The following is a 25,953-nucleotide window of genomic DNA, read 5'->3' as shown; positions in this document are numbered from 1 at the left end:
GTTCCAATGGAGCCATCATCATCATCCTCATCCTCATCTTCTTGTTGTTCTCACTGGTGGCACGCTCTCTTCTCCTTCGCAATGTCGATAACATTAGCTATCATCATCACCACTTCTTTCCATTCCAATCCCAGCTCTCCAACAACATCCACACAATCCATCAAACACCAACTCTCTTTAAACGCCACTCTTGTCTTAAAATCTCATGGCTTCAATGTCATTGCCACCCTCCTCCAAATCTCTCCTCATCTCTTCCTTTCCTCGCAACAATGCACTATTTTCGCTATCCAAGATCGAGCATTCTCTGACCCTTTAGTCCCTTATTCAAAACTCAAAGAGCTTCTCTTGTACCACATTGCACCTACAAGATATACATTTCAACAACTGTTGAATAGGCCACAAAACTCTTGTCTTGACACCCTCCGTTTGAAAAAGGCTGTGGTTACGAGGTCTAGTCCAAGGCGGAGATCAGTTGAGATCAACAATGTGCCGATCACTCACCCTGATTTGTTTCTTCAGGGGCCTGTTTCGATACAGGGTGTGTTGAGGCCTTTTTTTCCGGTGAATCAAGATTGGGACACTCTTCAATCTCCCATCTGTAACTCCAGTTTGAGGCAACATCATCAACAAAAACGAGTTCCCAAGAACAAGATAGAATGGCCAAGAATAATCCACCTGTTAAGATCAAAAGGGTATGCACCATTTGCCATGGGATTAAATTCAGTCATTGAGGGAATTATTCAAGATTTTAAAGATTTGGATTCGGTGACTATTTTGGCTCCTCCTGATTTACCATTTCTGCCATCAGCTTCACCTCTATTACAGAGAATTGTGAAATTTCATGTCCTGCCTCGGAGATTGTCTTTCGCAGAATTGGCTTCATTGCCTGAAGAGACCTTATTGAGAACACTACTTGATCAAAAAGAACTGCAGGTTACGACGAGTTCTAGTTTTTCTGAAATATTGGCAATCAACGGGGTGCAGATTGCATCACCGGATATTTTCTCATCCAACAAGTTTGTAATACATGGTATTTCAGAGGTTTTTCCCATGGAAGAGGTGGAGCTTTCTAGTGTGTTCAGATAGATGTTTTTGTACTGATCAACATGTGTACAGAGGCCACATTATGTATAAGTCATCATATCTGTATCTTGTACTTGTGCACCTACTGTAACATGACTTAGATTGAATATATGTAAAATTTCCCCTTCTGATGATCAATTGTTGATCTACTTCTTAAAATTTTTGAAATATTGGTTATAGGATTATTGCAATTTTCAAGCACTTAAGTCATTAAGTTCCGTTAAGTCATTGCTTATGATAAATGAACCAGTTCTCCTTAATTTTGCATGATCGTAAATTTATATTACAGACCACCAGCAACACAGGACAAAGAACTATTATTACCACATAAGAAACAACAATCTGAAGATCAGAAGGATTGCAGAAAACTACAAATGCCTAATCTGTTTCTAATACACAGTATTAGTAATAATACTGATATGATCAAAGAAACCGAACAATACAATATTGTTGGATGTCTTTTACCTACGCGACAAATGACAATACATAATTGACTTTGAATTATCAAATCCTCTGGCCCTTCAGTTGTTGTACCACTGCTTGTGACCAGGAACCCATTCCGGGCATTTGGGGCTCAGGTATTTGGAAACAACCCTGGAGTTCAAAAGCTGGATAATGGGCTCATATTTGACGCACCGTGGGGCCTTGTACTGGTTGATTGATGCACCATTGCTAACAGCATAGTCCATCAGCTTGTCGAATGTCCCAGTTTCTACTATCTTTATCTCCAGTGGCCCAATCGACTTGTCAGAGACCCGGCCTTGACGGTACACACTGTTGAGTGATTCTTCAACCGTGAGGCAACAATCTTCAAACACTGATGGAGGAATCACCGTGTCATTGTTGTAGCCAATTTCCCAGTACAAGACATAGTGGCCTGGAATTTTCGACAAGTCTGCATAGCTTGTGTATTCTACTAGTCTGGCATCAAATGGTGAGAGGTGATTAGCCGCTCTCTTCACCGCGTTGTGCAGCTCAACTTCATCAGTTTTGTCAGCATCAATGCTGAGGACAACGTTTTTTCGACATATGAAATTGAACTGAGGGGCTTTGTTCTTGAATCCAGCAACCTTTAAGATGTCTCCAACTCGATATCGATAGAGCCCTGCATATAAGTTGACCAGACAATAAATTATAACATACAAGTACAGCTAGCTTTGTTTATAATACCTGCAGCAAATAATAAAATCTAATTTTACCGGCATAAGTGGTGACAACAAGCTCATATTCATGTCCCATTTTCACGTCAACAAGATCAACCAGCTCAAGTTGGTCACTTGCATTAAGCTTTGAGGATCCCGAGACTTGTTGCTTCCTATTGAAAGGCAAGAATTCAAAGTAGGCCATGGTAGGAATGAGAGTGTACGCAACATCACTTGGATTGCAAAGAGGATTAAGGTTCACACCAAAATAACACTCTGAAGAAGCATACATAGTGCACACAAGAGGAAGGCCATTGCTATAGTAATCAATAGTCTGAATATATTGTGACATAGTTCCTGTCACAATAACGTCGATGTACTTGGTGTTAGGCCATAACCGCGTGATGATCCCTTTCCATGACCTCCTCCTGCACTCTGCCTCGATCAAGTCTGCAAGCCTAGGGTTTGGTTTCAGAATTTTCATGACTGCCTCCCTCACACTGAGGTCAGTTATTTGAGGGTCAATGGTTCCAGTTCGGATATCATTACAAAGGCTACTCCAATGTTTTTCAAGGAACCGTATGGCTCTGATGAAGCCAGAGGCAAAAACAGCTCCAACACGAACAACTTCATCATTTTGGAAAAGGCCACATAGTAACTGAGAGTACATGCTCTGGTAAGAATCCAAGCAGAGTACTGTTTCATTCGGACTCGTGTAGTTTGTGTAAGGATCATAAGGCCTGTCCTTGAAATAAGAGCTTTTGTAGTAACTAGTGAGAACTGGACGAGCCAAGAGACCCCCTGGAGTTTTAGCTTCTGATTTGATGAACAAGAAGTACATTCCTTTGCCCTTGTCCAAACCCGGAACAAATTGATCCATCACAGGCATCAAAAGGCTATACAGAGATGATTTCCTTCCAAGCTCCTCATCTATAGTTGGCATCAGTTTTCTTTCTCCCCCGGATGTTCCAGAGCTAAATTTTACACATGCACAAGAAAAAAACAATAAGAGATCATAGACTTGAGACTAGCGGAAAGGGTTTAAGTATTTAAATTTCTGTAACTGACCGACCATATACAAAAAGTTGTGTGTGCATGTGTGTTGTGTGCTCATTACCTTGTCAAAAATTCTGAAATAGGCTGTGAACAAAGAATTTTCGAAGTATCTCCATTAGAAATACGTTCAATATCTGGCTGAAGATCCTCATACGTTATAACAGGCATGACCTTCTTGAACGTATCGCGGTCGACATGGCCATCAAGGCCATGCCTCCTCAAGTACTCAACATCAGCATTGGAAGAAAGAATTTCATCAAGAACTTGATTCTGAACTTCTTGTGCATTACTAGTAACTTCTTGAATAAACTCAAGCGCTTTCTTATTTGTTTCATGGACATTATACACTACACCATCCATTTCTCTAGCTCTTAGCAACTCCTCTGGCATGGCTGAGGATGTTATGGTGAGGAATTATGAGAGCTAGAGAAAATTTGAACAAGAGAAAGGATGAATGAAATGACTTTTTCTTATTTTTGGTTTGGGAGGAGAGCATGTGATATTTATAGATGAAAATTGGAGGAAAAAGCTGTGGAGGAAATGTGAAAAGGTGGCTGTAGCCCACACTGCATACAACAAAATCAAATAAACAGTGATTCGCTACAATACAAGTCAGGGGCAAAATGGGTTTTGTTTAAATGGGATATTTTAAAATAAACTTGAGTTGTGTGGCTCTAGTTAGGGTCCAGAAATGCTTTCCTGCTCTAAATATTTCACAAAATAAAGCATAATTAACAGTGGTCTCCAAATTAACAATTTAATTATAACTTAGAAATGAATGTAATTTTGACCTTGCTTAAAAGTTATTTCAAGCAGACACATGTAATCTGTTTGCATGATATACTGGGGTTATTTAATAAAATAAGAACAAATTTTCAGAAAATATATTTATTTATAATAAATAAATAAGTCTTAAGGACATTTTTCATATTTATTACTCCCTCTAGTCATTTTTATAAGTCACTTAGACTTTTTGCACACAATTCTATGTGCTTTGACCACTTATTTAAAATTATTTTTTCTAAAATTTTCATTTTCAAAAGATATATATATATATATATATATATATATATATATATATCATAATTTAATTCATAAAAAAAAATTTAAAAAAAATAATTTTAAATAGGTGGTCAAAGCACGTAGAATTGTATAGAATTGTATGTAAAAAGTCTAAGTGACTTATAAAAAATCTAAATAATTTTAAAAGGACGAACTTCACCGAATTATTGAGTTGAACAAGTTCGCCTTATTCATAAATTGATTCAAATATTTCGTATACGTTTTAAACGCAGACAACTTAATTAAAAAGATTGCCCACCACTTAAACCACTTTCACAAGAAATGAAAAATTGTTGATACAATAAATTGAATTTGTACAAAACACAAAACAAAGCAAGGGCAGAAAAGGAAGCAAAATAAGCACGAATTCTCTCAACAAAAACGGGTTTCTAATTAGGGAAAATGGTTGGGTATAAGGAAAACCGGAAACCGGTTACAGGGGGTGAGATTTGAAGAAGTGAAAGATGATTGGACGGGCGATTCCCGGTGAAATATAAAATGAGGCGGTAAGTACAGCGAGTACATGCGTGCATGTACCGCGGGTGCTTGTTAAAAAGCCGGCAAGCTCCCCTATCTTACGTTGGCGTTAAAGAGCCTAGAGCTTCTTATAATATCTAACTTGTAATACACGCTTGATATATTTCTTGCCTCGCCGACAAATCCGATCATTTATTTTCCTCTCTTTATTCCTTCGCAGTCCACACGATTGATGGGGTATAAATTTATTTACACTTCTAAATCTAATCTCGTAAAGCATATTTGTTTCATTCTCAAGTCAGTTGCAAGTCAATACGTATCATCCACATCTGCATGTATGATATGTATAATATTTTCTTTTTAACAACAAAATTGATATTCGGTTCCTACCAGCTCTATTTAATGAATATTAAAATATTATAATATATAAATATGGACTTATAATAATTGTACTCCAATCTATTGTATACAGTTTTTCTTTTTGGTACATTCACCAATTTTATGCATACCAAAAATAGTAAATTTTTATAATATAAAAACTTAACTACACTCACCACCTTCTTCCACCACACCCACTTTATACATTAAATATTAGCAGGTCCATTTTACTCCCAGTACACTCATTTTACATATTAAATATTAATGAGTCCCACCACTCCATCCACTTTTCTTCACTAAATTACATTTTTTTTTAACCTTCGTGTCATTCTCCAAATGTATATTGCCCACAGGAAGGAAGGGAGTAATACACAAGCACGCTTTGCACTCGGTGAGAATGGTAGGCCGTAGGAGTATAGATTTACATGTGCAGAGTGAACTGTTTCTCGAAATGATACGATAGGAGTCAATGGGGGATGAAATGGTGAGTAGTTTAATCACTAGGTTTTTGTAGCACTTAATCGGGATTAGTAATTCAAGATACCATAAGCAGCTGTGTGTGTAACAGCCGAGAAAAGTCTACAGCCACTTCTAAAATTATGCCAAACTTTTATGTGTCGTGGCTGATTTCATGTCTATGTATTTCTGGGATTTAGGAAATTCTGTAGTAGTACTGCTTTTAGGTTGGAAGTTGATACACTAACATTGACGGAGAAAAGGTGTGCATTAATATACGGATTTTCTAATATCATAACGACCATTTTTTAACTAGTCGGGTGGATTTTGATCGACTTCCATCTCATTAATAATGATGGCTCATTTGCATGCACAAAAATCCTCACGAATCAAAATCTCCCAGCTATATAAAAAAGTAGTTGTTAGTGTGTACTCATGGGCAGACACTAGAATGACCCTTATATATGCATACGTATAATATAGATGTAGAGATTGACTATGAAATTATCGGGTTAAAATAATAATTATCAGATATTGAAGACCAATTTAGATTTAAAATAGTTGTTTGCTTCAATTTTAAATGCATTATATATATACATATAATATAGGTATAAGCAGGTTACTCTAGACCAAACGGACCGAACCGTCTGAACCGACACGTCCTGAGCTATGTTTTTAACCGCCCAGAACCGTATAAACACGGGCCGGTTCAAAAACCGCAAGAACCGATACTGAGCACGTGCCGAATACGGTTTAGAATAGAATTGGAGAATCGAATCGTAACCGGCCCGGAACCGGTGGACACCACGGAAGCGGCCCGGTTGGAACCGCCGCGGGTTGAACCGGTCCGAACCGCTCCGCCCGAATGATCAGGACGATGTTTGACACACAGTATCCGGACTCCAGATGGATTAGTCGATGTAATTACAGACGCGAGTTTTATTAAAAATTGTCAAATAATCTGCAAAAAATTTACGATGATGGAATTATTAAAAATAATTCCAAAGTCTCCAACATGTGTTCCACGCTATATATCCTTTCGAAATATGAGAGTATTTAAATAGGTGTAGCATTACGCTAAAATGCATAGCTGTGGCCGCAACGCTACTGCTACAGTCGATCGATGATGATAATTGTATGCTCAATGGCCAATGCTGTGATCTTATCATGTCCATTTAAAAAATTCCAAGACAAAATGATCTACTTTGTACTTTTGTGATTGTAGGGTTTCATGACAAGTTTAATCGCTGGTCCCCAGCTAGCTAACATTATTAACAGATTATACTATTTGTATTTATTAAATCTAGCTAAAAAAGCTGATCTGCGTAGGTAGCTACTAGCTAAAGAATAAGAATAACCCAGGCCCCGATCGAGGCCGGCCGCTACGTTACTGTGTGGAATAACTAAGTTTTGTACTCCCTCCGTCACTCCCATTTCTTATCAAATGGGTTGGGCATGGAGGTTAAGAAATATGTATAAAGTAGTGGAAAAGAGAAGGAAAAGTGGGTGAAGTGGTGGGACCCATTGATTTTTAATGTATAAAAAGAAGATAGTGGAGTAAAAGTAAAGTGGTGGGACCCATTAACTATTTTTGGTAAGTTTTGAAGTGTAAAGAATTAGATGGGACAACTAAAAAAGTAAAGTGTAAAGAAATACGGAGGGAGTAGTTTTCTTTGCAAAGGAGCTGAAAAAGGACTGACTTTCGAACCCGAAAGCAAGACGATGGGGTGTTTAGCAGCACTTTTAAATTGAGTTTTTAAATTTATAAGTCAAAAATAACTTATTCATAATGTCTATATAAAAAATTATATACTGTATTTCAATATATAAGTTAGAACTGGTTAATTGAAAAACTTAATTTTTTAGTGATTTATTTTTATTTTTGAAATTTAATTTTATAAAAATTTAGAGGATCATTTTAAAAATATCTATAATAAATTTTTATCATGTTAATAATTTTTATACATGATAAGCTCGACCAAAATTTCTATTCAAACTTATAAATTAAAAATTATTTCTCGCTTATAACCAACTTCTTATTTATAAGTGACATATGCTTCTTTTAAGTTAAATAAAATGGCGCCCTGACATATTTAAAGCAAAGCAAGGTTCTTCCTAATAATTTTTAATATGAACGATGTATATATAAATTTTTTTTGCATCCTTGCAGGAGGTACGTGGATTGGAATTTGGATGTGTAAGCTATTGGGTAAAGGATTGTATATTAACTCAAGTAGAAAGAACCTTAGACTTGAATCATCTTTTGTATGTCTACGTAACCTAATTATGTATGCTGGGGATCGACGACGACGTATTAACAAGGAAGCTACAAGTAATTTAATATATCGAAACAGCGGTATATCAAAATCTGCCGTATATATATACACACACAGCAGCTGAATTAATAAGTCACTTCTAATTGGCTGAAAATACCCCTATACAAGTCAGGTATTAAAGGTTATTGAAGTTTTTTTTTTTTCCTGGTGCATATACATAGTTCGTTTGGAGAAATTTTGTTGACAACGATCGGATTTAATATACAACCGATGTCGGAATGGACTCCGAGTGTATGTTTAGTATGAACAACTAGGAAATTAAATCGCCGTGCATGCATTACCTATAAATAATAGTAAATCTATAAGCAGAACTGCTAAAAACGAGACTAAACTCATCTTAGCCTTTGAACTTAAACACGAGAGCATACAGTAATTTGTTCTAAAACAAACATGTACTTTTATGATTTCTGAAAACTTTAAAGGAAAAAAAATGCAACACATCTGTCAGGAAGTGGAGGTTAGGAGTTTAAGAATAATGCGCGTATTTGGCAACACGAGAAAGTACTTCTTTTTTAAAAAAAAAATGGCTTTTATTATTTTATCCGTAGTGAAGCATTTTTTAGAAGTTACAAATGTTAGTTTTTCTCTCAAAAGTTTTACTTCTTTCCCCAATATTTTAATCACTTATTTAATTTATAATTCATTTTTTATTTTAATAAATAAACATCTATTTTAAACGCACTTAAACTGCCTCTCTAATCTTAGAAACAAAAACCAATTTTACCGCATATCATCACGAAATGCGGTACGTTTCTATTTACTTCAGTACCGTTGTAGATAAAAATGTGCATTAATTTCCTGTCAAATGATACTTGCACTCTACAGCATACGAAACTTAAAGACAAAAAATCAAAAAATAAAAATAAATCCATGACATACTAAAAAATAAAAATCATCGGACGTTGAAAATTAGTGACTCTAATCTCACTAATAATATCTGCTTATATGTATAAAAATCTCCATCAATCAAATTTCATCTTTCAAAATTTTCCAGTTAAATCAAATTTTTTTAAAATAAGTAACTCAAAAATTCTCTATGTCTTTTAAGTAGCCGCTCCTGCTATGTGAGCAGTTTTCATCAGTTTTGACAGGTGAAAAATCCCAATCTTTTCTTCTCTTTGTTATTCTTAATTCATTCCTTATTTTTCTTCTGTAAGTTTTTAATTTATTTGAATTTTGTTTAGGCTCCTTTGTTGTTCATGATGGTCGGGATTACAAATATGCGGGATTTTCGTAAAATGATTTAATGATAAAGATTTTTATAGTGATGTATTTATAATCGATTGCTCAAGCAACAGTCAGAATATTACAATATTACATATTCATATCTTTTAAAAAGTCATTTAGTTGTTCATTCAAGAAAGAAGGATTCAACAGCGCAGTGTATGTAGATACTGTATGATTTCTATTATCAAACTATTTTTCTTTTCAAAGAAAAAATAGTTAGTATGTGTTGATGGAGAAGGATCAAACGGATTTTCTAGTTCGTGCCATGGGCACACACTAACAACAACATTTTAGTAGGTGTTGAATCCTGCCTAACTAAAAAGTGGTTGTGATCATGGGCAGACACTAGAAAAATCCAAGATAAAAACAAAAGGGTTTGTCTAGTGTGTGTTCATGGAACATGCCAAGCACTAAATTTCATGAATTTGAAGAGTTTTGATTGATGTGGTGGTTACAAATGTAGGGGGTCCATCATTATTACTCCCTCCGTCCCTTTTTATCTGTCCATTTTGGAAAAAAAAACACATACCAAGGAATAATTGATTGTATGAACTTTTTCATTAAATACCTCTAATTAATATCTTGAAAATGGTGGAATACCCCTACTTTATGTCTTGAAAACATGAATTCAACTAAGTTTTAAATAAGTCAAGCCTTGAAAATTGAAATTATGGAGATATATTTGAATAACTATCATTAAATTAGTTTTGAAAGTATAAATGGACAGATAAATAGGGACAAATTTTTACTTCCAAAGTGGACAAATAAACGGGGACGGAGGGAGTATTAAAGAGGATAAGCCAATCAATCTCTCTAATTTTATAAATTTTAGTTATTAGTATGCTAGAAAAACCGAAAACAAAATAACAGGGTGCGAGTGTGTTCTAAAATCGAGGGAAAATTCAATTCCCATACACGAATTGAGGGATTAGGTAATTCAAAGGCGCGGTATCTTGGGTAGATGTCTCCTGTGGGGAAGGTCCAGTATATGGTGGTCCTGCCATATTGTCTAAAAGGTCAACTACCGCATAAAGGGAGTCGCACACAATATATCATCGCATTGTGCTTGATGAAGATGGGATCATAGGAATTACTATCTCCATTTGTTGGGAATGTTACATTAAGGTTAACTGTCTCTCTGCTTCTGTCCCTTGTTGATTAATTATTGCTTAAACATCCCCATTAGTCTTCGCATTCACGATACGCAAACGAAGAATTAGGAAAAGACCATCTTAATTAACATATAATCATTCACATTAGTGGCAAGCTTATTATTGTACTATCATTTTGATTAGTTTCGAGATATTGCAGTCAACTTAACTAAACACCTCAATCTTTAACCTTTTTCGTTTTCCAGCTTTACCTTAATTCACTACAACTTATAAAAGCTAGACAGTGTGAACTATAGGGAGTAGCTTCCATCATGTGCAGCTTAATTAACAAATTTACTTGCATTAAGAATTTTTAAGCTTACGCTAACACTTAATTACCTGAATTAACTATATCCAGATCGTAATAAGCATCGAGATCAAAGTATGATTAATGTGGTTCATGTAGTTGCATTACTTGGGCTCCCCAGAAAAATTAAATCTGTTTCGTAAAATGACAAGATTTGATCTCAGAGATGACTCAATTATAATTAAGCATAATAATTACTTGCTTTTGCTTTTGTTATGTGGTATTTGCAGAGCACAAGCATATCTGCAATCGCAATGCAGCAATGCAGACATATTGAAATGGCTTGTGTTTCCTATGAATTGAACATGAAACATAGATCAGCATGCGGTGACAATTGTAAAACCAATTAAACAAAATCTAATCATCAGTGACACTAGAATTTCATACTGTGCTACAGGATTATCGACGAACAGACACCCCTACCAAAAGGAGGCACAAAGAAGTTCCATAATCCAAGATGTTGCAACTAAATTCCCTAGCTAAAGAAGTGATCATAGATGCTCCATGCACAAAAACGACTGTGGACGCAACTACTTGTCAGTAGCTCTCTTTTAAATTTCTTCAGACAACTTATATATGTGTCCTATTCCTACCTATATGTTGTGGTCCTTCAGTAGCTCCCTTTCACATTCGTAGAAATAATGAATTCATCTCTTGAAATGCACTTAAATTTTCCAGGATAGTGAGGCTAGAAAAAAGTTACTCCCTCCGTCCCTATTTATCTGTCTATTTTGGAAGTAAAAATTTGTCCCTATTTATCTGTCCATTTATACTTTCAAAACTAATTTAATGATAGTTTTTCAAATATATCTCCATAATTTCAATTTTCAAGGCTTGACTTATTTAAAACTTGGTTGAATTCATGTTTTCAAGACATAAAGTAGGGGTATTCCACCATTTTCAAGATATTAATTAGAGGTATTTAATGAAAAAGTTCATACAATCAATTACTCCTTGGTATGTGTTTTTTTTTCCAAAATGGACAGATAAAAAGGGACGGAGGGAGTATTAGCTTTAGTTTACGAGGTCAGGTGAGTCTTCTGCTACCTTGCCCCAGTAGTCCCTTCCATGGTATACGCACTAGTGCTTTAAGAACAAGTCCAACAATGGACTAGTTCAAGTCTTAAATATAATATAAAAAATTATATTCTAGTAATTTAGGACATATTTAACTAACTTCAACTCTAACAATATACATTATCCTCGCTATATATTTAATATTTTATTTTAAAGGTTTTCTTTCTATCATTAAAGGACAATATAAAGTAGAGAGAGAAAGAGATTGTGTATAAATAATTTATTATAACATATAAGATGCAACAAGAGGTGACTTAAAAATAAGGTCTCAAGAGGTTGTCCTACTGTAACTTAGAAAAACATGCTCTAAGCACGATAAATGTACACCTCACACATTAGGCCCTGATCTGTCCAAATCCATTAACTATTACTACACCCTAATTAGTCAACTGCTACAGCCCTAAACTAACTATAATAATTTCCGAACCATAAAACCGTTTATGTTGTAAATGAAATCCAGAATCAATTAATACATATCAGAACAAATATTGTCTGGAGAGTGTTTTAAAACCGATACAAAGAGCTCAGCAATAGTTGCTATCATCATACTTGTAATGCTAGTACTGCTAATCGAGGCCGGAGAGTGTTTTCAAACCAAAGATAATAATTAATAAATTCCTAAACACCTTAATTAGTAATTGCTTCAGTATTGTGTATGAATTCCAGTTAACTTTGTATGGGTTACATTCTTAAGTGGCTACAGTATTCTTTCCACTGTTTGTCGTCTAAAATGCCAGATATAAGGAACAAAGTATATTGTCTGGATTATGTGAATTGTACAAAAGGCCCATCTGTATTTTTTATCCAGATCTCTCATGTCAGAATGTTTGATTGTAAGACAAAATAATAAAGCTTTAGGGAGCACCTAAAAATCTTATATATTAATTTCAGAGGATCGACCTGCACTGACAATTACTGGACATAAGATGCACTTAATCCATAATCCGAATCCTGGTGGTAAATGGTAGGGAAATGTAGGGTTTGAGTGAATACATAACACATCACGAAACTGATTAGATGACACCAATGACAAGATGGATCGGTAAAAGATGAAGGTGGACTAGCTTAGTGCCTCCACTGCAACAACTGTATAAATTTGCATATCTTAGCCTAACATTCTTCATATAGTAATATATTTGGCATTTTGCTATGATTAAGTGATGTATGCAGTTGCGGAACAGAGAAGGCTAGTCTCACTGTTGTAGCCCCGTCTGAATTTTAAATTTTTTCTTAGTCTAGACTCAACGTCAAAAATTAGTAAAGAAATTCTTCAAACCCTGGATGGCTTCCAAAAACTAACTCTAAATATTTTAATGAAGAAATATCTAAATATTCCAAACCCTGGAGAGCTGCCTGCAGTATGGATCACGACCCTGTAGACTGTAGTATGAGAGGCACCTTTCTGGCTATCACTTCGTGCGGCCTCTTTAGGTTACATAGGGGACCAAAGTATCCGACAGCAAGTAGACTAATAGATACGCACAAAGTGTCACAGCTTGTCAGGAGATTTGATTGCTTACTTGTGGAGCAGACAGTGTTCTTGATAACTTACCAATGCAAAAGGAACGTTCTTGCTTTTTTTCTTTGTCTAGGAGTAAAGTTGGCAGAGACAAGAACTAGAATCCATTACAGGTTTAACGTATATCAAGCGTGGATAGAAATAACCATCCAATACCACTAAAAGTAGATGACAGTGCCTGTGGACCAAGGTGCTCCTGGATCAACAGCTGGTTTAGTCTGGGAAAATTCAAGTACAAATTGGTGTACAATTTCTCAGCACTTAGCCAAACATTTAGCCACCTACATTTGATTGGCTCTATCTATTTAATCAATATTCACCTTAGATGTAATTTACCTTATTATCATTTTATATTATTTTAACCAACCATTTTAGCTATACTCATCGAAGATACTCTTACAAGATTTTTAGAACCAAAGTCCAGAACAGTGATAAATCAAATAATTCTTGTCTTCTCTTAGTGAATTCGACAATTATTGAATGCATGAATGTGTGCCTTTTCATATCTCTGAATTGACTACCGAAAAAAAGGAGCGAAAAATTCTTGTCTATATACTTAGTACTGAACCCCCTGTGGAAAAATTTAGAGGAATATTTGTCATGTTTTTTGGTTCATATATATGTTTATGTCCCTTATGTATCCACGTTGAACAGACACTACCTGAAGTGGTGGAGGATGTTGATTGCAATTGTTTGGCAGAAAGAAATATTGGTTCTGAAATTCCTCTTACCCAACCATGCATGTCTTGACTCCATGCAACAAGACTAAGTGCCTTAGATTAGCCTTCTTGTTTGATGTCTCGTCGCTGCCTTGACATAATCTTGTCGTAAATAAATAATTTCTGAGAGCATCATATCAAGGAATGGTTTCTTTCAGCACTGGGAGAATTAGGAAATGGGAAGGAATCGTATGATTGTATTCCAAGGATCTGAGATTAGCAATATCCTTGGAAGTTTTGGGTTAGATGTTGCTTTCCAGTTAATGGTTACAGTGCATCCAAGACTTTGTGCAATAACATAAAAGATCTTTCTTTAGACATATTGTGCATATCTGCAGTGTTTAAAAGTTCACTACAGAGGCCTGCATAATCCAAGGCATCTATCAACAGGAATATAATATATCTTAAGGGTTACTTTAGGCCGTTTATGGCGTAGTGTCATTCATGTAATAACCAGAACTACGAGGTTGTCAATGATCTCTTAATCAGATGGTATCTCCTTCGCTCCTATCTAACCTTTGCTGAGACTGTAGAATAAAATTCCTGTGCGGTCAATAAACAAGTAAAGCTCATCGACTTAATCCCTCTCATTCCATCAACACAACTTTCTCCACAATCCCTATCCAGCCCTAGGCCCAAAATAGAGAAAAACCTGGTCCCCAAAAATAAATCCAATGAACTTTGGCCTACTTAAGCCTGGGCCTCTCTCTTCCCATATATCAGAGAAATTGTACACTGCACTCGTCTGTTTTATGTTTGATCAGACAAAAGTGAGAACACTTGTAATCAGGATTCATTCAAGTTAAAGTTAAAACATCAGAACAGGATTAATTCAAGTTGAAGTGAATTACTGGTAGATAATAAATGTACGTGTGGTTTTCCCTGACTTTGTTCGTGTCAACACACAATTCAAAATACCTCGAGTTTTTTAGAACAGGTCCGAGTCAAGTAGTAGTGATTCGAAGCACTTCTTTTTACACTATTTCGGAAACCCAAACTAATCGCATGGATATGTAAAATACAGGTCTGACTGTCTGAATCAGAACACTAATGCTGTGGGATAATAAGTTCACCCTGCCCTGTTCAGAGGATTGTTGCTTCAGTCACTGTATACAAAGAAATTAACAACACACATCATGCTATAAAATTTTGCCAACCCTTTCTGCATCCGCCACTGCTACGAAATATTTCGTAATTTAATTTATTAGTGTATTCGGTAACTCTTGGAAAATTTCTTGTTATGGTTGTGGCATGAAAGTCATTTAGCAGCAGAGTACTGGACATGATTGAGTTTGGACTTTCAAGTTATAATGTGTAATGTGTTAGTTTCCACAAGCAGGCCCAATGACCTTTCATTCATCAACAACTCATTTATTCATACTTAGCTATCAAGTTTTTCCATAGCCACTATTTCTATTGTCTATTCTGACTGATAATTCTACTGTCAAAAGATGCAACTTGGATCATGCTCTATCTTGACCTTTCTTTAGATAACTAAGTGGATCATTTCTACTTAGTGGAGCATTTAATTATTTGACTCTCATAAATATCCTGCATTTTGTTTGTGCTTCAAGTCTGTCTGCAGAGAACATACTCCAGGAAATTTACCAGACCTTATCAAACTGTAATTCAAAGTATAGTTGCATTTTCCATTTTTGATTGTCAGGTCCACGTCCACCATAATCGTTGACGATCAAGTGGACAAGGTCTTCCATTGGCTGTTACACTTTACAAACTTCTTCGACTCTTTGGCCTTTTTCATTACAAATCCGAGTTCAAGAAAGACCAGTTACTCTGAGATATATGCAAAAAAGTAAATTTCTTTGATTATGACTTTATTTGTTTTGTTACACTACAAATACTATGAGACTTCTCAATAAACACAAGCAACTTCATGTCTCTCTCAATATCTTGAAAGCTATGCATATGGAGAACAAGCCATCTTTTATATTTTACGTGTTCTTCTTGTGTTTTTCCATCAGCAATTCTATCTGCTTTGGAGGTGACACCATATATGCAAATGAATCAATCTCAGGGGACCAAACCATTGTGTCGTCTGGTGAAAACTTCAGACTCGGTTTCTTCAAAACAGGTAAGGCTTCCAAGTATTATATAGGCATTTCTTACAATAAGGTTTCTACTCAAACACTGGCTTGGGTAGCAAACAGAGAACATTATGTTAATGATAAGTATTCTTCACAACTAAAGATTCTGAATGGTAACTTGGTACTTCTTGATGAGTCTAAAACCGTCGTTTGGTCCACAAACGTAAAGTCTACTAGTTCAAATGTACAAGCAGTGCTTCTTGATAATGGAAATTTGATACTGAGAGATGGTGAAAATTTAAAATTATGGGATAGTTTGGACTATCCATCACATACATGGTTGCCTGGTGGTAAAATTGGGACGGATAAACGTACAAAGAGAACACAACGGTTAACTTCTTGGAAGAACATGGAAGATCCATCACCAGGGTTGTTTTCATTAGAGCATGATCCTGAAGACAGTCGGTATCTTATTAAGTGGAACAGGTCTATATGGTATTGGACTAGCGGACCTTGGGACGGACAGAGATTCAGCTTAGTACCTGAAATGAGGACAAATTATATCTACAATTTTAGCTATGTTTCTAATGAGAATGAGAGTTACTTCACTTATACTCTCTACAATAATTCAATTATATCGCGATTTATTATGGATTACTCCGGCCAAGTGAAGCAACTCACTTGGTTGGAGAGTACTAGACAGTGGAACTTGTTTTGGGCTCAGCCAAGACAACAGTGTGAAGTTAATGCCTTTTGCGGGGCTTATGGCGTCTGTCAGAATTCACTGCCATTCTGTAATTGTTTGTATGGTTTTAAAGAAAGCTCTGAAGATGATTGGAGTTTGAATGATTATTCGAGCGGATGCAAGAGACGGACGAACCTGAATTGTGGCAATACTAGCACAGTTAATGGGAAAAAGGATAAGTTTTGGATGAGTTCTGATATGGTTTTGCCTGCTAACTCTCGGTCGGTGCCTGTTAAAAGTGCTGGGGAATGTGAATCTGCCTGTCTGAGCAACTGTTCTTGCACGGCTTATGCCTATGACAATAAGTGTTTGATTTGGACCGGGGAGCTCGTGGACTTGAAACAGCATTCTGGAAGTGATGGTAGTGGGGACATTTACATAAGGCTTGCTTCGTCGGAGTTCTCCGATGGTAAAAATAGTAAAAGAATCGTTATTGGTGCTGTTGTTGGAGTGGTTGCAGTAGTAATCCTTGCAGGTCTTGTTTTGTTCGTGGTTAAAAGACGGAGATTGGTGAAGACTACAAAACCTGAGGGCTCACTTATAGCATTTGTGTATAGAGATTTGCAGAATGCAACAAAGAATTTCTCGGAGAAGTTGGGAGGTGGAGGGTTTGGTTCTGTATTCAAGGGTACTCTGCCCGATTCAACTGCCATAGCGGTGAAGAAACTGGAAGGCCTTAGCCAAGGAGAGAAGCAATTCCGGACAGAGGTGAGCACAATTGGGACCATTCAGCATGTGAATCTTGTTCGTCTTCGTGGGTTTTGCTCTGAAGGGATTAAGAAGCTGTTAGTCTATGATTACATGCCAAATGGTTCTTTGGATTCTCATCTCTTTAAAGACAAGAGAGACGGTGTCCTGGACTGGAAAACGAGGTACCAAATCGCGTTGGGGACAGCCAGAGGGCTGGTTTACCTCCATGAGGAATGCAGGGATTGCATCATACATTGTGACATAAAACCGGAAAACATCCTTCTTGATGCAGAATTCTGCCCAAAAGTGGCGGATTTTGGCCTAGCAAAGCTCGTTGGGCGCGATTTCAGCAGAGTCTTGACAACCATGAGAGGAACAAGAGGATACCTCGCACCAGAATGGATATCAGGAGTAGCTGTGACAGCAAAGGCCGATGTCTTCAGCTATGGAATGATGGCATTCGAATTTATTTCAGGAAGGCGAAACACGAAGCAAAATGCAGACGGAAGTATCACATTCTTCCCTTCTTGGGCTGCAAGTGTTACGATCGATGGAGGCGACGTTCTTGGTCTATTGGACCCCAAGTTAGACAGGAATGCTGATATAGAAGAAGTAACAAATTTATGTAGAGTTGCTTGTTGGTGTATTCAGGATGATGAGAGAGCAAGACCAACAATGAGTCAGGTAGTTCAAATCCTTGAAGGCATGTCGGAGGTGAACTTGCCACCGAACCCGAAAAATCAGCTTAAATTTGATAGATGAATTATAGTTTATTTATGACTTAATAAAAATATAATAATAAAAAAAATTGATAGATTAGTTATTTGAGTGATGAAATTAATTTTTATTTAAAAAAATTAGTAAAAAGAGATAAGTTGTTCTAAAAAATATATTCTACAAACTCCTCATTTTAAATCAGCTTCCGACTTATTTTGAATTTTAAGTCAATTCATGAATTATTACATAAAAAATAGGTATTTTTTAGGTTAAAATCGAAAATAACTAAAAATTCATGATAAGATATGAATTATGTCAATTTAGAGATGAGATGATGATGCTGGGCCTACGATCCATGACCGGAGTATCGTAAATTTTCAGGTCGTAGTTTTAATCAGTAAATAAAATCAAGTAAAATGAGTATGCAGTTGAAATGGGAAGGAAGAAATTATTCTCAAGTTCATATGGTCTTCCAGTGATCAACAATTAAACATGAAAGAGTGAGGGACTATACAATAAAAACACGAAAAAATTTGTGACACTTGGTAAAGAAAAAATACCAAAGGCAAATGAGAATTTTGATAGACGTACTTATAGATACAGCATGATACAACAGGCAGTGGTCAACAATGATTGTAAACAAATTACCATTTTGGAATAAAATAATCGCAATTATACAACAAAAATTTAACTCTGTTATGTAAGCTGACTGAACCTTGAGGCCCCAACGCCATCACTGTAAGATAGGTATGCAGGGTCTTACACTTTACATATCTAATACCAAGCTGGACGTAAAAACTGGAACTATAATCCAAGGTACAGGTACTCCCCCAAACAATTTGCAACAGCCTCATTGGCCGTTTGCGGTCCTGTTCTTTCTTCCGCCTTTTTCTTCTCTCTGCAAGACAAGTAACATGTAAATAAGGCGAAATTCTCAATAAACAGATATGCTGTATATAAGTTGTCAAGTGTCTTGGTGACAACTGTAGAATACACTCTACAGGCCTGCATCAAAGTTGGCTGAAGCAATAGTATTCTAATAACACAAAACATAAACAATTCAAACATTTCGAAACCAGGTAGATGAAGGCACCTGTTTCTAACGAAGCAGGAATAGGAAACCATGGTGGTCATTATAAAGAAGAATATGATAAAATTAAAGAAATATTAAAGGATGTATTCTGAGCAATAAGGCCATCTCGACTCCTTATTTTATATAGAATATTAGAAGTGAAGACCAAAAATTAGGCTCTTGCGTTTAACATCTTAATCTTGGAAAATTATTGCAAGTTAAATAGTAACATGAGGTAAAGTAACTAAAACAAACTTGGAAGGATATGAAAGTTACCTCTCCACGTATTCCTTTAAGAGCTCTTTTGCTTGAACTAACTTTGTAAGCAGGTTACGATAAACAGCAAGGTCACGATCCACACTTCTTTTATCTATATTCAGAGCGGCACATAGCTGCAACAACGATTAAAAGTCAAATATCCAGATAAACATACATGGAGATATTTCAACATAGGTGTTAAATTGCAGATCATGTCCCCGAGGGTGGATCCATAGTCTTACTAGTAGAGGGATTAGGGATATGCCCCAATCAAATTTTTATTCATGTTGTTATTATACAAGTGATATATCTTGTGCCTCGAGTAACCAAAACATGAGTGCACCCAGTAAATATCAACTCAAACAAAAAGAAGAGTTTAATACGGGGAAAAAAAATAACAATAATAACTTAATGCCATTTTGATAATGAATAGTGAAAAATCAGAATATAATATAATTTATATACTACTTTTCATAAAATTATATTATATATTTATAATATCTCATTAATATATCTCATCAAGCTACCCGATCTGGCGATGCAAACTCTTTCAGGTCTGAAAAAAAAGATCCAAATCCAAAAATACCGGGTTCGCATAATCCAAACGGATCAGGTATCCATTGGGTCGGATAAGATTGTCATCCCTAATCAGCAGTTATCCAATAAAAACCATAAGAGCTTGGACGCCCAATATAGTTTAGAGCAAATAAATATATACCTTTTCTAGAGTGGTAGGTTCTGTCGCATCTGCCAACTCAAGAAGACGGAACAGGCCAATTGCAAAGAAACGACTGTAGCTAAAACTTTCTTTACTCCTAGCTCTTTCAGAAATGTCCTTCAAAATACTTTCAACATCCCCCTCTTTTGTAGAAAAATCAACCAGGGTATTGGCGGTCTGAGAACGAGCCCATTCTTCAAGTTTTTGTGCATCGCTCCTGCGATATTTAATTTGGGCTTCATTATATTGTAGACAAATGTCATTTAAAAATTTTGCATACTGAAACTTTTAATTGAAGACAGCATGTTCAAACTTCACAATTAACTGTCAGCTTAAATACGGCTACCTGGACTAATCCCTATTTATGCCGAAAAATGTACACAAATTCAAGTCAAGAAGCTTTACAAATTCCACTTCTAGGTCAGCAATAAGAATAGACTGGAATTCTAACTGAGTGACACATATTAACAGCGCAAAGTTGAGAACCAGATGACTCCTTAATTATGAAGAAAAATGTAAAACAATCACAAGTTCAAGACAAGAAGTTTTATGAATCCAATTCTCTGTTGCGAATTAGAATAGACTTAATAATAACTTTAAACATGAGTTGACACTATCAACAACAAAAAGTTAAGAAAATTTTTGTAAGATACTTGGAGCGTAAACCTCCATTCACATTTTCTTTGAAAATGAGAACCCAAAGAATTCTCGTAGTTAGTATTAAATTTAATTTTCTAGGAAACAGGGGGAAAAAGTCAAGTGCTACTTCTGATTACCCACCAAACCACATTATAAGCACTTAGCCTCATGCTTAAAAGAATATCAACAATTTGGGGAAGAGCGAAAAGAAGGGAATAACAGAAATGATCAAGAAATCGTAGACAGACCTGTACTGTTCCGGGTCTTCTTTTAATGCCTTAATATATGCCCTGAAGATAGCCTCCTTATCCTCGTCACTTGGATATCCTTCCATGAGTCTATCATACACAGTCACGAAACCGAGAGCAAATACTGCATCATACCGGTGCGTCCTCTTATACCTCGTCAGATGTTGTTGCACTATCAGCTCTTGCAGCACAGTATTATAAATACTTGGAATTGGTCGCTTATAGGCCTGGAGGAAATTGGCTTTTGTTTCAGACACAGTGGGTACATCTGAAGACATTACATAAATTCAGATGTAACCCAACCAGACAATATACAATTTAAACTTAGCACTACAAAAAGGGCAGACCATGCAGAAAATGGTGTAATCATAACTAGTTTTATTGTTTAAACTTATGCTATCAGCTAATATTAAAGTTACAACTGGTCAAAAATATAGATCATTACATAGAAATTTTATTAGTCCATTGTTCTTCTCACATAACTTGTCCAACATTAATGGGAAACAACTCATATGTTGGGACCTTAGTAAGTTGTAATATGCTATTATGAACCTACTAAGAACAGTAAGAAAATATATAAACAATTGTTTTACACTGTAAAATCATTTCCTTACTAAGCTCAGTAAGGTGCACAAAAAACAATTTAACTTATATTTATCATATCTTTCTGTGAATATTGGGGGTTTATTTTGCATATACTCATTAGCTACTCAATATAATCTTCAAGGCTTGAAAGTTGACATGGTCAATTTATGAGCACAGTCATCCAAGATTATTAGTTATAATGATTCTGTTTCTTTTATTACATAGTTTGCATCAGCTTCTTAATGAGGAATTGGTAGTATGCAAAAGAAAAAAAAAAGAGGGGGGGGGGGGGGGGGGGGGGTGGCGTTGAGCTTGTAATTTAATTGATTGGGATCCATGTGCCACAACAAGTATACCAATATTATGTCCAAACTGGGAATCGAACGCTGGTTGCCGATGTTGTGACACAGACCACCAACCAATTGTACTACATGCTCAACCCCGCTTTGATAATCATATTTAATACAATAATACATGTTATAATTAACACATATATTATAATTTTCCACTAATCTCAATTTTTCACTTTCCAATCATGTCCACAATTAAACATACCTTGTTCTTACTTTTAAGGTTATTTAAGATAATTTCTAATCCACCCCTTCATTTCAATTATGATCCCAATCCCGCTAATTAGATGGGTCCCACTATGTAACTAATTAGAAAAATATGATATATGGTTTTAAATGTGGGGCTCATAGTTCATAAAATAGAGGTTATTTATAATAAGCCCAAATGTCGATAGGTCATAATCCATTAGGCTATTAGATTAGGGTTGGTATTCCCAATTTTGATGAGGATTTGTATACCCAATATAAGTATTGTAATCCCCACAATCAAATATTTTGAAAAATTGAATGGGGTCTTTTAGGATTCTGATCTGTTAATTTTCTATCTTATGTGACCCGAAACCTCAAGATTGTGGATGTTTTGCGGTTCATCCACCCAAGTTCTTTCTTTATTACCTTTTTAATATCATTATCTTTCTATTTACAAGTCAATCACAATAACACATGCTTGTTTAGTGCCGATTACTTCTGGACGCGTATCTACAGTTTTATTTCGCCTATGGATGTTGCTTATTTCTTACTTGGTAAGTGTTGAATGCATAATTTGAAGATGCAACACTGTGAAGTTAACAACACGTTTAGTTTTGACATTAAGGAGCAGTAGTTAGTACGTCAGCTTCTAGACATTAAACAAGCAACAATTAGTATGTCATCTTCACTAGTACCCCATCTGGAATTGCAAAAATAACCCATCTAAAATTTCAAAAGAAAATCCAAGTTAGTTGTTGGAAGACTAGTACCCCCATCTAGAGTTGCAAAGGGAAATCCAAGTTGGTTGTGAGGATCAAGCAGAAAACCAAACCACAACCGCCCAAATTGCTAAGGAGTATAGAATAATTGGTGATTTTGCTGAGGTTGATCGTATTCAGTTTATCATTCCAAAATACTCAGTTCCATCTCTTTTGCTTGCTAGTGAGTTTTCGAAGATTTTGCACCTCAACCGTTCTTTAAGGAGAGCAGATATTCTTTATTCTTTCCACTTCAGTCTTGCATTGTTCTTCTCTTTTACAGAACTCATATCAAAAATAAAGAATTAATGTATGTGTTATTAGTTATGTTGTAATCTGTTCCATTTAAAGATAAAAAACATATCTACCTATATGTTTTATATTATTATGTTATATATGTAGGGTAGTAGTTTATAAATGCTATGTTATTTATGATAAGCCTGACCATGATCCATTACTTTATCTAATTAGGGTTTATACGTCTTATATATGTTTTGTCGAGAGTATTGTAACTCAACGAATTATCTTAGACTTGATTATGGAACTTATTTAATTGGGTCTCTTCTTTGTATTATGAATTTGTGATATGTGACTTTTGTCCCTTCTACAATCGGGAAATCCTTGGCTTAGTGAGTGTTGGCGGTTCATCCACCTTACTTCAGTTATTATCGTTTTTATATCATTATCATTCTTTCTACAAGTTATCACGCATAGGGTATTTTTGTGATCCATAGTATTAAAATTAAGCTACAATTAAACCTAAAATTCATTTCAGGTTTGCAATCAAAACATAAATGCTATACGAGATTCCAAACTAAATCTACATTGTAAAAGCAACACAAAGATTCACTTCAAAAACAAACAAGCACACCATAATAGCAATATTGCTCTAAACGCTGAGTAAACCTATAGTACCGAAACTAAACCTAGAATACATAATACATTCTAATTTCACTATCATAATATAGATGCGACCGGTGACATAAAAATCTAAAATCCACTAAACTAAACATACATACATATATATCAATCAACTAGATCACGCAATATGTAAAAACTAACTTCACATCATTAATCAACTACCTAGAACACATAATACATTTTAATATCACTATCATAACAGAAACGCAACCGATAACTTAAAAATCTAAAATCCGCTAAACTAAACATACATTACATATATCAATCAACTAGATCACGCAATACGAACAAACCTAACTTCACATCATTAATCAACTACCTGTAGAAGCCGAAGCCATGCAACGAACAACGAATCGCGCCGAACTAGAACTCTGCGAAACACGAACCGCGACAGAATCGTGACTTGACCGGAGACGAGACGCATCGAAATTAGAGATCAGAGACGGAGCAGAGAGCTTTCTCTCGGAAGCAGATTGACTGGTCAATGCGGAGAAGCATAGTGAAGCGATGGCTGCTGCCATGAGTGGGCTGTTAAGTGGAGATTTGAATAAGTGTGATGAATTTGGGGGAGATTGGTGGTGTTTAGAGAGGGGGGAGCGTTGTCATGGTGAAGAGAGATGGTGGAATAATGGGAGAGAAGAAAATGATAAAACAAAGGGGTTTGAGAGGTGGAAACAAATGTGGTGGGCTCGGGCCTTATCCGGGTGGAATTGATGTTTGGTTTATGTTTTTGACCACTAATAATCATACACGTATCTAAATCTTATAATGGATGATATTATTATTTTTTCGAAAAAAAAAAGAATTTAATAAATAATTGAAACTCAGTCTATACAAACTCTTGGACGGTCAATCACAACCTGATTAAACAACAAAAAACAAGCTAAATTTCAATTTCGAAGATTTAGAAGGAAAGAGTTTTATTGGATTGCTAAATTGATTAAATGAATTATAAGTGACAAGTAATTTTTAATTTGATTTATGGATATTAATAATATTTTTAGTCTAAATAAGTTGTCTATTTATTTTTGTAAGAAAATTGAATAAATATTTAAATATTTTATTTTATTTAGGAAAATATAAGATAATTTATGCCAAGTGCCGACGTCCCAACTCTAAAATATATACAACTCACCTCATCTCAAACCTCCAAGTTATGAGTTTTTTTTTTTTTACAAAGTTCAAGTTATGAGTTAAATGTGACTAGAAAATGAAGTTATTAGTATTATTTGGGTGTTGTGTTTTAATCCTTTCGGAAACATTAATAATAATAATAATTATTATTTTATTTACAAGTAAATGTTATAATACAAAACATATATATTTTTTTTTTAATAATATAATATAATATAAAATAATTAATACTATAATAATAATTAAAACTATACAAACTCGTTTAAGGACTCAATTATGATATAATACATAATATCTTAACCTCACATCATCGTAACTTAATTCCCACTATAGTGTTTGTGAATCGAAAGATTCTTAACACATTTTGTTATATGTACGAGATGCTTGTGAAATTTAAGATATCTTGGAAATAAATGCGTATATGTAATTATATTATCAAATTAGATAAGCCTAATGAATTTCGTATCAATACAGAGTGTTGCAGTATCAGGCGTCATTTTTAGTTTAATCATAAATAATGTTTTGATCATTTAAAATTATGTATAATTTATCATTTTTAGTTAGTTTTAAACATAATCACTAGTTAATCATTAGCTTGTTTCGACTTTAATAATTATTAAAAGCATTATTTTGTTTAGGTGTTATATTACAGATCATAATATTATGTGATGTATAAAAGTAATTATAACGATTATGTTGTAGAATATGATTCGTAGGCTGTCAAATCTTCACAAGTATTATAAATTAGAAAAATTATTTTTAAATAGACTTGATTATATTTTATCAATTTTTGAATTTCAATATTCTAATATATCTTGTATTTCATACAAACTTGAATAGTTGAACCTGTCAAAATAAAATTAAATATTAAGATATATATATATATATTAAAGA

The 25,953-nt window shown here is 35.0% G+C and overlaps 4 protein-coding genes across 6 annotated transcripts; 2 read left to right on the top strand and 2 right to left on the bottom strand.

Annotated features, from left to right (window-relative positions):
* Positions 1-81: 81 nt before the first annotated feature.
* LOC108221796 (fasciclin-like arabinogalactan protein 21) lies at positions 82-1,086 on the top strand. The gene has a single exon (XM_017395653.2). It carries the CDS (start codon positions 82-84, stop codon positions 1,084-1,086), a length of 1,005 nt encoding a protein of 334 aa, XP_017251142.2.
* Positions 1,087-1,381: 295 nt separating this feature from the next.
* Positions 1,382-3,782, bottom strand: LOC108220766 (indole-3-acetic acid-amido synthetase GH3.6). The gene is made up of 3 exons (XM_017394622.2): positions 3,343-3,782; positions 2,283-3,199; positions 1,382-2,188 (listed from the first exon to the last, which is right to left on the bottom strand). Exons 1-3 carry the CDS (start codon positions 3,669-3,671, stop codon positions 1,605-1,607), a joined length of 1,830 nt encoding a protein of 609 aa, XP_017250111.1. The 5' UTR covers positions 3,672-3,782; the 3' UTR covers positions 1,382-1,604.
* Positions 3,783-10,081: 6,299 nt separating this feature from the next.
* On the top strand, positions 10,082-18,319 carry LOC108220840 (G-type lectin S-receptor-like serine/threonine-protein kinase At2g19130). 2 transcript variants are annotated; one of them, XM_017394709.2, is made up of 4 exons: positions 10,082-10,342; positions 11,073-11,211; positions 15,657-15,803; positions 15,973-18,319. In XM_017394709.2, exons 2-4 carry the CDS (start codon positions 11,180-11,182, stop codon positions 18,230-18,232), a joined length of 2,439 nt encoding a protein of 812 aa, XP_017250198.1. In that variant the 5' UTR covers positions 10,082-10,342; positions 11,073-11,179; the 3' UTR covers positions 18,233-18,319. The 2 variants fall into 2 exon arrangements, with proteins under 2 accessions (XP_017250198.1, XP_017250199.1); XM_017394710.2 differs by lacking the exon at positions 15,657-15,803 and having other exon boundaries at positions 10,083-10,342; positions 15,973-18,316.
* A 414-nt stretch (positions 18,320-18,733) lies between these two features.
* Positions 18,734-24,590, bottom strand: LOC108224079 (protein THYLAKOID FORMATION 1, chloroplastic). 2 transcript variants are annotated; one of them, XM_017398630.2, is made up of 5 exons: positions 24,245-24,590; positions 21,123-21,390; positions 20,236-20,452; positions 19,536-19,651; positions 18,734-19,085 (listed from the first exon to the last, which is right to left on the bottom strand). In XM_017398630.2, exons 1-5 carry the CDS (start codon positions 24,444-24,446, stop codon positions 18,992-18,994), a joined length of 897 nt encoding a protein of 298 aa, XP_017254119.1. In that variant the 5' UTR covers positions 24,447-24,590; the 3' UTR covers positions 18,734-18,991. The 2 variants fall into 2 exon arrangements, with proteins under 2 accessions (XP_017254119.1, XP_017254120.1); XM_017398631.2 differs by having other exon boundaries at positions 21,123-21,349; positions 24,245-24,576.
* Between the last annotated feature and the right edge of the window lie 1,363 nt (positions 24,591-25,953).

This window comes from Daucus carota, chromosome 5 (genome assembly GCF_001625215.2).
Source record: "Daucus carota subsp. sativus chromosome 5, DH1 v3.0, whole genome shotgun sequence".
NCBI lineage: Eukaryota > Viridiplantae > Streptophyta > Magnoliopsida > Apiales > Apiaceae > Daucus > Daucus carota.
Note: the sequence above shows the minus strand (reverse complement) of the source record. Positions and strands in the feature narration are given on the sequence as shown.